The sequence below is a fragment of the Crotalus tigris genome, unplaced genomic scaffold, assembly GCF_016545835.1.
Source record: "Crotalus tigris isolate CLP2741 ecotype Arizona unplaced genomic scaffold, ASM1654583v1 scf7180000021329.220372, whole genome shotgun sequence".
In the NCBI taxonomy this organism is placed as follows: Eukaryota; Metazoa; Chordata; class Lepidosauria; order Squamata; family Viperidae; genus Crotalus; species Crotalus tigris.
Window position 1 is genome coordinate 182130 of NW_024098455.1, and position 15435 is coordinate 197564.

At 35.4% G+C, this 15435-nt stretch overlaps 1 protein-coding gene across 1 annotated transcript; it reads left to right on the forward strand.

The window, feature by feature from the left end:
- Positions 1–10670: 10670 nt before the first annotated feature.
- On the forward strand, positions 10671–13666 carry LOC120320322 (olfactory receptor 14A16-like). The gene is made up of 2 exons (XM_039369943.1): positions 10671–10724; positions 11480–13666. Exon 2 carries the CDS (start codon positions 11506–11508, stop codon positions 12469–12471), a length of 966 nt encoding a protein of 321 aa, XP_039225877.1. The 5' UTR covers positions 10671–10724; positions 11480–11505; the 3' UTR covers positions 12472–13666.
- Positions 13667–15435: the final 1769 nt, after the last annotated feature.

Sequence of the window (15435 nt, forward strand, 5' to 3'; positions counted from 1 at the left end):
CAGTCCACTCCAGTACAGGTTACACTCCTTTTCAAATAGCCACCGGTCAAAGTTTCAACCCCATGCCAGAATTAACCCTACAGGAACCGGCGATCCCATCACTGAAAGAATGGATGGAACAATTACAAAACACCTGGCCAATAGTCAGAAAAGCACTAGATGAAGCTAGGCATGCATACAAAGCACAAGCTGATAAAAAAGGGGTTGAGCCTACACCATTCATTATAGGAGAAATGGTGTACTTATCTACAAAATACCTAAAGTCCCTATAGCCCTGTAAAAAACTTGGACCAAAATATATAGGACCTTTTCCAATTAAAAGAATCATAAACCCAGTAGCAGTAGAATTAGAATTACCCAAAAATCTCAGGCAAATACACCCAATTTTTCATTGCAGCTTGCTGAAAAGAGAGCATCAGTCACCTCTATGGCCAAAAGTCCCCCCCCCACCACCTCCAATCATGGTGGAGGGCGAACTACACTTCGAGATAAAGGAAATCCTTGACTCTAGGAGATATCATGGAGCGACTCAGTACCTAATTGCCTGGAAACACCTCCCTCCCTCACAAAATGAGTCGGTCCATAAACGTCATGTCAGAGCCCCAAAGCTATTAAAGAAGTTTCACACAGAATACCCTAATAAGCCTGACTAACTTTTATACCTGTTTTGTTTTCTTTCAGGTGGATCTGTCGTATTTTTGAGGGGCAGGATGTCAAAATCCAATTATATTTCATCTCTAGTTATCAATTATAAAAAACCCCATTTCTGCCTTGTATGGATTCTGCCATATGATGAAGGGAAGGGGGTGAACAAAGGGGCTTTATGGCCCTCACTTCCTTCGGTACACTTCAAAGGGACTGGATATGTGTATTGCCAAAAGAGCTAACCATAAGAATGGAGCTATTACCTTTCATGTAGTTTTCTTTGAAGTCTCCATCCAGCTGGCAGTAAGGAAAAGGGGATGGGAATGTAATGCCTGAGACTGTCGCTGAAAGAGGGGGGTGATTGGGTGGGGCTACTGGGGAACCCCTTAAAACCTTGAATGGGAGAGCTTGAACCCCAAGTCCTGTCTAGAATGCCTGCAACCATTTTCTCTTAATAAAGGATGCCTGTTGGAAGAATTATTCCAAGAGTTCTGTCTTCTTAAGATGCAAAGTGGGGTGGGTCCTTACAGATATACTGGATTCATTATCCATAATTTATTATGTGGCACATAATGTTTCTAAAAAAAAGAATAAAAGGACAATTGTTTTATTTTGAACTCAGCTTATTTCAGATTGCCTGCAGATTCAACCCTCTCTCCTAAACAAATAAATAAAAATAAAAATGGTGGGGAATGAGGAAGGAATCTATGAAATACTATTCAAGAGCATAGATATTGATGCAGGACATTCATCAGAACCTATTAAGAGTGTTTCATCTGTTGCTATGAAAATGTTAGGCTTCATTCAGATGAAAGTCTACCGCATGGGATAGCACCTCATTAATTAATAACATAAGAAATCTAAATGAATTTTGGAGGTCAGTGCTTCATTAAAACAAACCTGCCAAGTGACAAAATTAGTGACATAGAGGAATGCTATGGATATAATTTACTTGAACTTCAGTAAGGCATTTGACAAAGTAGACCACAACCTACTACTTAATAAGATAGAAAAATGTGGGTTAGACAGCATCACAACCAGATGGATCCGTAGCTGGCTGACCAGCCGTACTCAGTGTGTGGTCCTAAATGGAACCGCATCTACATGGAGGGAAGTGTGTAGTGGGGTGCTCCAGGGCTCTGTTGTGGGCCCAGTACTCTTCAACATCTTCATCAATGATCTGGACAAGGGGATAGATGGGGAACTCATCAAATTTGCAGATGACACCAAGCTGGCAAGAATACCCAACACTCCAGAAGATAGGCTGAGGATACAGGAGGATGTGGACAGACTTGAACACTGGGTGCTATCTAACAAAATGAAATTCAATGGTGAAAAAAGTAAGGTTCTACATTTAGGCAAGAAAAACCAAATGTACAGGTATAGTATAGGGGGTACCTTGCTCAATAGTAGTAACTGTGAGAGAGATCTCGGAGTCCTAGTGGGCAATCATTTAAATATGAGCCAGCAGTGTGCTGCAACTGCCAAAAAGGCCAACACAGTGCTAGGCTGCATTAACAGAGGGATAGAATCAAGATCACATGAAGTATTAATACCACTTTACAATTCCTTGGTAAGGCCACACTTGGCATACTGCATCCATTTTTAGTCACCACGATGTAAAAAAGATGTTGAGACTCTAGAAAGAGTACAGAGAAGAGCAACAAAGATTATTAGGGGGCTGGAGGCTAAAACATATAAGGAACAGTTGCTGGAATTGGATATGTCTAGTTTAATGAAGAGAAGGACGAGGGGGGATATGAGAGCAGTGTTCCAATATCTCAGGGGCTGCCACAAAAAAGAGGGAGTCAAGCTATTTTCCAAAGTTCCTGAAGGCAGGACAAGAAGCAACAGAGAATTCCTGGACACGCGATAGAGGGAATATCTAGGGGTGTGAATTTGGATAGGATTTCTTATAAGGAATTATTTAGTTTGGTAGGGAAGGATTGGCAACTAAAGTCTTTAACTGAGCTGAAGCAAGAAAATATTGTACACTCTTGGTTTCAGTATAATCAATTGTTAGTGAGGTGGAGTCTAGATCAAAAGGTTGGTATTACCTTAGAGGATGTGAATTTGGTAAAACAGATTAAAGATCAAACTCAAGCCCAAATAAAGAGAATTTATAATGTTTTAATAGAATTAGATTCCGAAATGGAGTTAGTTAAAGATTGTATGGTTAAATGGGCTCAAAATATTCAAGAACAAATTTTATTGGATACATGGGAGACAATTTGGGTTAGAAATGTAAAATTTACACAAGCACAAAATTTAAGAGAAAATTTTTATAAAATGTTTTATAGATGGCATTTGGATCCCCAAAAGTTGTCCCGCATGTATCCTAATTACAGCCCAAATGTTGGAGATGTGGAAGCTTAGATGCATCATATTTTCATATTTGGTGGACTTGTAGAGATATAAAATCTTTTTGAATTAAGATTTGGTGAAATATTCAAAAGATTTTTAAGAGAAAGATAAAATTTACTCTGCAGTTATTTTTGTTTGGTACTATGGTTGATTCTGGTGTCAAAGAAATTAATTTGATGCTGAATCTTATAACAGCTGCAAGATTATTGGTGGGGCAATATTGGAAGAAAAATTCTTTGCCTACTATGGAGGAATGGATACTTAAGGTGTCTAACTTAGCAGAAATGGCCAAAATTTCCACTTATTTGAAGGACCATTCACAAGAAAAATACATTTCGGTCTGGAGAAGATGGACTGATTATATTCAAAAGAAATATGAGACTGAAAAGTATTATCTTACTTATGAGTAGATTTTAGGTTATTATTAATAGTTTAATAAGATTGAATTTATATTATTTTAGTGTTATGGTTTAATTATATTATTATTTTTGTCCTTAATTTGTTAATATTTGTTTTGAAAAGGAGTTAAAGTATGTTATGGTTTGATTGATAGTACAGGCGGGTAATGTTAGTTAGATTATGATTGTTTATTTGTTACCCTGTAATCAGCTCTGGGAAGTGGGGGAGGGGGGAAGGGGTGGGAGGGGTTTGGGTTATATTGTATTAAATTTGTAAAACTTTTAATAAAAAAGAAGCAATGGGTGGAAACTAACCAAAGAGAGAAGCAACCTAGAACTAAGGAGAAACTTCCTGACAGTTAGAACAATTAACCAGTGGAACAACCTGCCTCCAGAAGCAGTGAATGCACCTACACTGGAAATTTTTAAGAAGAAACTGGACAGCCATTTGTCTGAAGTGGTATAGGGTTTCCTGTCTGGGCAGGGAGTTGGACTAGATGATCTCCAAGTCCCTTCCAACATTATTATTATCATTCATCGCACAGTCAGCCAGATGTTCAGACTGGATTTGGCATTTTGTCTACCTATCGAGTCCTTACCCAGGACCTGGGATAGGCAGATGTGGATGTTTGATGGTATTACAGGTATCGTCGCAGGATGGAAGCAGTTCCTAATAAGGCCGCCTTTTGCAATTGACTAATAGCGAATTTGTCAATGCCAATGGTGTTCAAGTGGTGCTCCAGTTGTTTTGGGATTGCACCCAAGGAGCCTATGACTATTGGTACTACCCTTGCTTGCTTTTGCCACAGTCTTTCTATTTCTATTTGTAGGTCTTTGTATTTTGTTATCTTCTCCAGTTCTTTCTCTTCTATTCTGCTGTCTCCAGGCACTGCCACGTCCACTATCCAGACTTTTTTGTCTTTCTTATCGACAATTGTTAAGTCTGGGGTGTTATGTTGCAGGTGCTTGTCTGTTTGAATTCTGAAGTCCCAGAGCAGTTTAATTTTATCATTTTCTATGACTTTCTCTATTTTATGATCCCACCAGTTTTTGCTTACAGGCAAATGATATTTTTTGCAGATCTTCCAATGCACCATTGTTGCTACTTTGTCATGCCGCTGCTTGTAATCAGTCTGTGCAATCTTCTTGCAACAGCTTACCAAGTGGTCCACTGTTTCTTCAGCTTCTTTGCAGAGGCGGCACTTACTGTCTGTTGCTGTCTTCTCAATTTTGACTTTATTATTATTATTATTATTATTATTATTATTATTATTATTATTATTATTATTATTATTCACATTTCTATATAAATTTCCATAACCTTATGAAACCTCCCATCTTGAATTCTACTAGAGAATTGGCACTGACATTTTGCTATCTTATAGTATGATTGCTCATATACCATTTCCATTTATATAAAGATGTCATTTATTTTCTTCAATGTTTCCTGGTGCTTCCACTTTCTTTACTTTTATTTTAATCCAAAAATTTCCAATGTATGTCTTACACTACTAATTTTAACCACCAAAAATGATTTTAAAAAAATTGGTTTAAGGATTGGGGAAAATATCAGTTTTGCTGCAATCCTTTATGATGACATTCACATTGTAATCAAAGCAATTAATAATTAAAATTTGTACTGTCACAAAAACTATGCCATTAATAAGAAACAGACTGGAATACTACTACTTGACTAAGAAAAGATATATTATAACCAAAACTGATGGTTGATTTTCATATACTGTTTAGACATTCATATTGAAAATAATTCAATTTTACTCCCTAAAATCTATGGAGTATCAATGAAGATAAATGTCTCTTATATGAGTAGGTAAAATATTTTGAAATTAAATTAAAAGAAATATTATAATTAATTCCCTATCATTTAGGTACTCTATTTTATACATTGCAGCTGTCAGTGCTTACTTTGTAAAAGAAAAGTTCTATAGATCAAAAATTGGAATACTTATCTTCTATTTTCAGGATATACAGTGTATGTTCTTGAAGGCAGGAGCATAATTTTGATCATACCTTTATTTTTTAAAATTTGCATTTTCTTCTTCAAACAATAATATAAAATATTATTCTGATGTTGCTAGGAATGGTATGGTGGAAATCTTAATGATCTCCCTAAATTTAGGAAATCTTTAGGAAATCCCACCAAGTTGAAAGAATCATGCACCTCAGTTCGAATTTACATGAAATTTACATGACCACTGAAATAAAGATAAGAATAGAGAAAGCTCAAACAGCAAAATGAAAAAGGTCTCCTACTGTCATGACATAAGCCTAAGATTGAAAATCAGGCTTGTCAGATGCTATATTTTTTCTATCCTGCTCTATGGAGTAGACAGTTGGTCTCTGACAGAAGGCCACCTGAAGAGATTAGAAGCATTTGAAATGTGTATTTACAGACGGCTGTTACGTATAAGCTGGGTTGATCAGAAATGAGGAGGTGATAAGCTGCCTGGGAAAGCCAAGGGAAATCATCAAAACAATTAAAAAACAAAAGTTAGAATATTTCAGACATACGATGCAACACCCAGAAAAATATGGTATACTCCATTTAATCCTCCAGGGAAAGATTGAAGGCAAATGAGGTTCAGGCAGAAGAATAACTTCATGGCTTCAAAATTTAAGGGATTTGGACAAAACTCAGCAGCACTTTTTCGTGTGGCTGCTGATAAAAACAGGATCAGCAACATGATTGCCAATGGATATGGAAGAAGAAGGAGGAGAAGAAGAAGAAGAAAAAGAAGAAGAAGAAGAAAAAGAAGAAGAAGAAGAAGAAGAAGAAGAAGAAGAAGAAGAAGAAGAAGAAGAAGAAGAAGAAGAAGAAGAAGAAGAAGAAAACTCATTTCACAATTATCCACATGCAATATATACAAAGCTCTTCAGAAATAGAAAAATACCAAATTTTCAGAATATAATTTAATCACAAATCAAAACCTTGTATTCTTTCCAAGAACCAGACTCACCTGTACTACGTAAATAGTTACTAATAGTAATACTATTTTACTTCTATAAATTCAGTGTATTAGAGGCTAATAAAATGGTTTAATTGTACATATTGCCAAATATGTGTACAAAGTCAGCTGGATGGCCTTGGGCCTCTCGCTCTCTCACTCTCTTGCTCTCTTGTTCATTCTTTCTCTCTCATATTTCTCTATTCATATCAATGTTGCTTCTTAGTGATCACTTGACAATCTATGCCTAACATGGTCCTTCAGGTTTTTCAAAGTTATACTCATTGGTAATTGGATTGATCTACCTTCCTGTTGTCATCTTCTTCCTCTTTTTCTTTCCACCTTTCCCAGAATTACAGACTTTTCCTTAGAGTTACATCTTTGCATAATGATCTATTTGCTTTCTTGTCTGTCCAATCTTCTCTAACATTAAAGTTCAAAAATATCAATACTCTTTCTATTCTTCTTCTTCCAAGTTCAACATTTGTTTCCATAGAATATCATAGGAAATAGTATTACATGCAGTATTTTGATCTTTTAAAATATAGACACACCATAGAATAATATCTGCATATGTTTTATAAGGCCTTTAGAATACCAAGGGGTATTTCTTGACTGCCTTCAGTTTTAATGATGGTTGATCCTAAAAGGAAGACTATATTGTCTTCATTGTTATTTCTAGGGCAAGTTATTGTAAATGTTGTTATTAATTTATTCTTCATATTCCTTATTCTTTATATAAAATTTTTTTTCATCATGCTCCTTGGTCTTTATTACTAGATCAGAGGTCCCCAACCTTTTGGGCACCAGGGATCGGTTACATGGAGAGAAGTTTTTCTGCGGACCAGAGGAGGTGTAGTTTTGTATACTGCCTGCATCTCATGGACGGGGCTTTCTTTGTTTCTGTGGACCAGTCATTGGCATGCCGTGGCCTGGGACTGGACCACAGACCAGGGATTGGGGACCCCTGTACTAGATAACTTGTATTACTAGATATTACTTGCAGATCCTTTGCATTTTTGGCTATCAGAATAGTGTCATCAGCATAACTCAGGTTATTTATGTTTCTTCCACTATTTTAACACCACACATCTTCTTCCAATCTAGTCATCCTTAATACTGTATTTTCCCCCCCAAAAAAAACCCAGTTTTTTTGCCTCCTATTTTGGGGGGTATATTTTTATACTCACCTCTGGCACCGACAACCCACCCAGCCAGTCCATTTCTGTGGCCAAAGGAGCAGCTTTATTCTGCACCTGCAGTTTGCAATCAAAGGCTTTTCTGAAAGGCCACTGCAGCCAAGAAGTGAGCTATGGATTTAATCTATAGCTCAGTTCTTGGCTGCAGTGGCCTTCTGGAAAGGCCTCTGACTGTGAAATGCAGGACTGGGGATGCTGCAAAAGAAATGGCCTGCATGGAGAGGCCTGGCTGCAAGGTAAGTGGATGTGGGGAGTGTGCGGCAGCTCCACATCCCTACCCTCACCCAAGCTTGATTTTAAAGTGGGTTGAAGTTTAAGTAGCTCAGATAAGTAGAAATAGTTTTATTGTATATAATATTGATGTTTTAATTTGAATTGGGAGAAGCTGCAACTATCTCTCATGGGAAGAATTGCAGTGATAAAAATGAATATTCTACCCAAGTTTCTTTTTTTGTTTCAAATGTTACCGATTTTGAAGAATGAGACTAATCTAAGTGAATGGCAGAAGAGTGTTAATAAATTTATTTGGGCAGGGAAAAAGCCAAGGGTTAAGTTTAAAATTATGCAAGACTTCTGTGAGAGAGGTGGACTCAAGGTACCGAATTTGAAATTATATTATGATGCGGTGGTTTTAACACTAATTAGTGACTGGGTAAATTTGACAAATCTCGAGATACTCCATCTAGAGGGATGGGACTTACTTTATGGGTGGCATGCCTATTTAATATTCAATAAAAAAGTGGATTGGGCTTTTAAATCTCACATTATAAGAACTTCTTTACTCAGGATTTGGAGAAAATATTATAAAAGTGATTTTAAAGTACCATTATTGGCTATACCTTGGCATGCGATAGAAGGAATAAAAAGAGGTGTTAAAATGGACATGGTGTTTTATAGACAGCTACTCAGATGGGATGGACAAAATTGGCAATTAAAATTACGGGAGGAGTTAGCACAAGAAAATATTATTTACTCTTGGCTTCAATATAGGCAATTAGCAGATAGATGGAAGGTGGATTGCAAGGTGGGCTTTCTTAGAGAAGATGAAAATCTTATCAAGCAAGTGAAGGATCAAAGACAAGCCCATATTAAGAGAATTTATGGGGTGCTAGTTGAATTGGACTCAGAAACGGAATTAATTAAAGATTGTATGATTAGATGGGCCCAAAATTTTGGTGAATCAGTCCCATTGGATATATGGGAAACCATTTGGGTAAGAAATGTCAAATTTACACAGGCACAGAACTTAAGGGAGAATTTTTATAAAATGTTTTATAGATGGCACCTTGACCCACAAAAAATGTCTTTCATGTACCCGGACTTACAGCCTAAATGTTGGAGATGTGGTTGCTTGGATGCCACCTATTACCACATTTGGTGGTCGTGCAGAGAGATAAAAGCATTTTGGATTAAGATATGGTGGAATATTCAGAGAATTTTCAGAAGGAGGGTAAAATTTACTCCGCAGTTATTTTTGTTGGGTATAGTTACTGATTGTGATACAAAGGAGGTTATATTGATGTTAAATTTGATTACAGCCGCAAGGCTGTTAGTAGGACAATATTGGAAGAAGGAATCCTTGCCTACACTGCAGGAATGGTTTTTTAAAGTGTCTCATTTGGCGGAAATGGCAAAGATTTTGGCTTTCTTAAAGGAACAAACGCAAGAGAAATTTCTTGCTGTTTGGGATAAATGGATAGAATTTATACAATTTAAATTGGATATAAAAAAATATCATATTGCTTTTTCATAATTTTTATTTCTATATACATATACATATATTTCAGTCTTAATTTTTTTCTTTTTTATATATATTTTTTTTAAATTCTTTTTTAATTAAGCCTACATTCTGCTCTGGAAAGCTCAGGGGGGGAAGGGGGGGTGTTTTTTTTGGGGGGATGGGGAAGGGGATGTTATGTTTAGTTTTTTGTATATGTTGTTTTCTGTTTTTGTATTGTTGTATTTTTTTCTGTTTTTTTGTAAAAACTTATAAAAATTTTCAATTTAAAAAAAAAAAAAAATTTGGAGAGAGGAATTGCTTGGGCATTTCCCCTGGACCGCATCCGGAGCGAGAAGATAGGAAGAAGGGGAGAAGCAAGTAGGAAGGTTGAGGAGAAGGAGGAGAGGGGGAGAGTGAGGAAGTAGGTTAGAGGGTGGATGCGGTTTGGGGGGAAATGGGTGAGCAATACCGAAAGTTGTGTGTATCAATTTATTTTACTCTTTATCTGAAGTATTTTTATGAATGTAATGCATTGCAAAACTGAAAATAATTTTTTTTTACAAAAAAAAGAGAGAGTTAGTCACACATTGGGAAATAGGCATAGAAAAAAATGTATTAGCATTAACTGTTTGCTTAGCATACTTACAATGCTGAGTGGAGAGGCACTTAGGAGGCAAAATAAAGCTTTTAATGTTAAACTGATTAAGGTCTTATCAGTTTCAGGAAGCAGCACAAACTAGTGGCAGTGGCAACAATTAATTAATATCACAGAGCCCAGCTATGGAGAAAAGAAGCCCAAGAAAAGATAGTATATTTAACCAATCTTTCCACTCTATGTATTTGGGGACATAAAAGCATAACACAACAAATTCTTAACTGTTCATTTTTATTATTTTTCTTAACTTTCTTAAAGTTATCCAAGTTTTTTTAATTGATCTAATTATATACATATTTTCCTAGCTTTATAAGTCTAAGTGAACACTTAATTGGTAAACATTACTTGTAAGAATTACATACTAGTTCTTACTAATGTAGTACACTAGTACATATTCTGCTGGTAATGATTAGTCCATGTTCTTTATTATAGTATAATAAGGAAATAAAGACCAGAAGAATAATTAATCTTTTGGCCAAAACAGAAGGAAAGAGTCACCTATTATTGGAACATATCAGTATAGTCAGATGTACTGCAGTTGGGTTTATTCACCTTTGACCCAGCCTCTTTGCTGTGTTTTTGTATATTTCTAAATAATGTTTCACTCTTCAGGCATTTCCATGAAGTCTGTTTCCCAAGACAATAGACAATTTTCTCATTTATCTAATGCATAAACAGTAAAACGTGTATAAATAGCCATACTATTGTCTAGATCATTTAAAACTATTGGTGTAAGAAGAACATCAGAAATAAACTGAGAAGCACAGAGTAAAAATAGTGAGTTAATAATGGATATAAATTGTAATAACAAATTACTGACTATATGAGGCATTTGCTTTTTTTTCTGTTTTGTTGACTGGGATATATCTATGGTAATAATGGTAATAATATTGAAACAAATGATGGTAGATACTTTTCCTGAATTACAGACAAGTAAAGCATGTTAGAGCATCCTCGAAGATTATGTGGGTCTTAGAGTATGTAATTATCTTGTTATTATCAGGTTGGGAAATGCTAATCTATATGTTTGTTCACTTATCCACTGCAACCTTGGCAATCTGGATACTTCCAGATGTACACACAGGTTGCCAAACTTTCAATTAAGGAATAAGCAATCTTGGGGTGTTGGGGTCTTTGTTAGCTAATATGGGCAGAGGTGGAAAGGCTGTCATCCTAAACTAGTAGATGATATCAGAATATGTATCAAGGTGAAGAGTTCTGCTGTCATGTATCTATAATTACAAAGATTACAATAGTGCAGGAAATGGAATATTTCAATTTTTCTTATTTCAGTTCAGTTATTTTATTACTTTCTGATTTTTATTGTAATGAGAGAGTAGTTATAAATGAAGTTTCAAAGACATATTAATGCTTTTTATTTATTCAAAGATGAATATACAATGGAAGATAATTTGATACTGAAGCATAAAGATACAAATTGAGCATTACTTTTTGTGAATAGCTAGAGAAATAATTCTTTTTCAAAAAGTGGCCCCAATTGTACTTTTAATTATTTTCTCTTCTTTTTTCAGATGGTATATTCATCTTAGTAAGGAGTATGAAACTCTTTGTGCATAACCAGACATCTGTGCCTTCATTCCTGCTTCTGGAATTCTCAGCCATTAGGGAACTTCAAATTCTACATTCTTTTGTATTTCTAGCCTTCTACTTGGCAACTGCAACAGCAAATCTTCTCATTATCTCAGCTATAACTTTTGACGATCATCTGCACATTCCCATGTACTTTTTTCTGATGAACTTGGCAATGCTGGATCTTGCTTCTGTTTCAGCCATTATGCCTAAATCCATAGCAAATTCTCTCATGAATATCAGAAGTATTTCTTATTCTGGTTGTATTTCTCAAGCTCTCCTTTTTGTTTCATTTTTGACATCTGATTTCTTTCTTCTCACAGTAATGGCATATGACCGATATGTTGCTATTTGCAGTCCCTTGCAGTATGAAATGGTGATGAACAGGAGAACATGTGCTCAGATGATTGCTGGTGTATGGGTCAGTGGCTTTTTCTTTGGAATCCTACATGTAGTTGGCACATTTACAGTTCCTTTTTGCTCTGATATTGTCAATCAGTTCTTCTGTGAGATCCCACAATTATTAAAGCTCACTTGCTCAGATTCCAATAAAGGTGAAATTGAAATTCTTGCCTTCAGTATTATCATAGTATTAGGTTTATTTATCTTCATTTTGGTAAGTTATATAAAGATCTTGAGTGCAGTGTTCAGAATACCATCTGCCCAGGGAAGACAAAAGGCCTTGTCCACTTGTCTTCCTCATCTCATTGTTGTCTCTGTGTTAATGTTCACAGGAATACTCACATACATGAAGCTTCCCTCAAATTCCCCATCTGATCTGGATATAATGTTGACCATTACATATTCTCTTGTCCCACCAATTCTAAATCCACTAGTTTACAGCATGAGAAACAAAGACATAAAGAGAGCCCTATTCAAACTATTAGATCCAAAATTTTGTTCTAAGCATTCTTTCCCTACCTCTCCTTCCTAGATTTGGATTTAGGATCTACTTTATTTGATTTCCAGTGGGGAGAGGAAAAAAATGTATTTCAAATTCTGACTTACTTTGTTCCATACTATAAATCTTTTTATTGATTTTAATCTTACAATATTTCAATTGTAAATGTGAAAAATATTAACAAGCATATCCTGCTATTAATTGTTAACTTATTCTGATTTTAAATTTCTCTTGATAATTTTTCCAATAGGTCCCAGTATATCAACTATTTATCTTTATCTGGCATTTTTCTTTTATAATATATTCTTGAGTTAAGTTCCCTAAAGATATTTTTGGCAGAACCTGGGTTTATGTTTATTCCATAGTATCAATGTAATACAATGATTTTTAAAGTCCACCTTAAATTTAATTTTATCATAGTGTACATATCTATGTCATTCAAGTTTGGCTTCTGGATATGTAGTTAGATATTTCTATGAATGGCAGAGACAGTGTAACAGTGGATTTGCCAGTCAGGAGTTGGTTCTGCTGATAGAAAATGTCTATAGATGCAGGAGAAAATGTAGTTATCCATTTGTGATCTGGAAGAGCTGCTCTTCGCAAAATGTCTGTAGGAATTTAGTTTCTTGGGTTGATTGAGAGAAGCTTGGTATAATTTAAAAACATGACCTAAATTTCTGTGCAACTTTTTAAGTTTGGCTGACAAAAAAAATCACCTTTTTAATCATCTGATTCAATTGATTTACAGTTTAAGTGAGCATCAATGAGAGGGGAAATATTTTAAAAGTATTTTGAAAGCAAAAAGCTTGACAAGATTATGATATTAGAAAGTTTCAAATGGGAAAAAATAACAGTGATTTTTGTAAAAAAAACTGGATTATTTTTCTTTGATGAAAGTATATTTGAAAATAGTAAACTCTAGTAACCAATCAGACTTCTCTGTGAATGAGAAGATAAAATAATGTGAGCTTGAGTGTTTGAATGTGACTACAGAAAGCTAAGTGAGACTAAAAGACTCAAAATAGATAAAAATAAAGCAGAAAAAGTGAAGCAAGAAAATAACTGACATACTTTCACTTTCTTAACAAGCAACCACAAGAAAAACTAATAAACCTGGAGAATACAGGGATTCACCAGAACAAATTTATGATAATGGCATTTTTTTTAGCCATTGCAGAAATTATTTGAAGAATTTGCTTTAAAAAGGTGACTGAATTAGTTAAAAAAAGATATGGAAAAAGGATTTGCAGGGATAAAAAAAGATATAGAAGAAGAAATGAAGAAAAATGAAGATTCTGTAAGGCAATTGGCTGCAGATTTAAAATAAATTATTGACAAAGTGAAAATTTTGGAAAATAAATCAGAAGTTATAAATAGAGAGATGGATGGAAAAGGGTTTAGACAATTTGGCATTACTGAAATTTAGGAGAAAAAAATTATGAGGGATCCTATGTGCTCTCTGAGCTTGGCTGTTTTCTTGCAAACATTTCATTACCAAAATTAGGTAACATCATCAGTGCTAGTGCTAAGAATTTTATTTACAATTTAGAGCAGTGGTTCTCAACCTTTTTAATGCTGCGACCCCCAACCGGTCGTAAGTCGAGGACTACTCAACCGGTCGTAAGTTGAAGACTACTCAACTGGTGCAGCACCGTTTACAGAATGGGACTTTTGGCGGGCTCAGCAGGGCAGAGACAGCCTGGACAATTCCTACTGGCTTTCGAAAGCCAATAGAATTAGACTCTATTCAAGAGAGTCTATTCTATTGGCTTTCAAAAGCCAATAGAATAAAAGGAAGTAGCACAGCTAAGGGAAAGGGGGAAAAAAATGGCAGACTGCATTGTTTGGTGATCCCCGTGAAATGGTCGTTCGACCCCAAATGGGGTCCCGACCCACAGGTTGAGAACCACTGATTTAGAGCAAATCCAGAAGAAAGTGGAGATATTAGGGAAAATATTGTTAAATCTCTGTATGGATTCCTCGATTGGAGAGAAGATGAGATTGATAAAGCCTATAGCATCAACAGACATTTTGCAAAATTATGTAATGTTCCAAGGGATGTTATTGTAACTTCATCAGGATGAAAATAAGATCATGTTCTACAACACCATTTTATTACCAGACTGAGGATTGATACTACAGATGTAACTGCAATTAAAATAATCACAATTACAATAGTAAGATAAAAGAGTACTTTTTCCTGACAAATGTAATTTATCTACCAGAAGAACATATATAGAGCTGATGTAGAATGCTTCAGTATAAGCAGTTCTGGGTGCCTCTAGACTAGGGTGTCACATATAATGCCTCTGTGAGTTGCACTAAGTTCCAGTTTGCTTCTGAGTCCAATTCAAGCTGTTGCTTATTATCTTTAAAGCTCTTTGTGGCATGGGACCAGGATAACTGAGAAGCCATTAGGAGCCATCATTCTAATTACATAACCCATTCCATTCAGTTAAGCAGAGATAGCAGGCTGTAAATCCCATTAGTCAAAGAATTTTGACTGGTGAGACCTAGAAGGACATCCTTTTCTGCTGTTGCCCCCACCTTTTGGAACATTTTGCCCCAGAGGTGAGGCAAAACCCCTCACCTTTCTGATTTTAACATAGAAACATTAAAAAGTGACAACAGAAAAAGACCCAGTGATGCATCAAGTCTAACCTTTGAGTTTTCCAGATGAATGACCTGGCTCTGCTAATTAGTATGGAGCCTAAGAGTGTGATGCAACACTGGGGATGGCTTGAGGGCCCTCCCTCCACCTTGTTAACTTTTTAGATTTCTGAAATTTTTAATTTTAATTTTCACTTTTAACTTGTAAATGTTATTCTTGTTCTTAATTCTGTTTTTAATGTACTGCTAGTCATGTATTTATATTTATTTGTTTTGTTGTTTGTAAACCACCCAGAATCATTTAGCTGAAATGGGAAATATAGAAATTTCATAAAATTAATAAATATTAGGAAAAAAGATATAAAATATTATATGTTTCTGAAACTC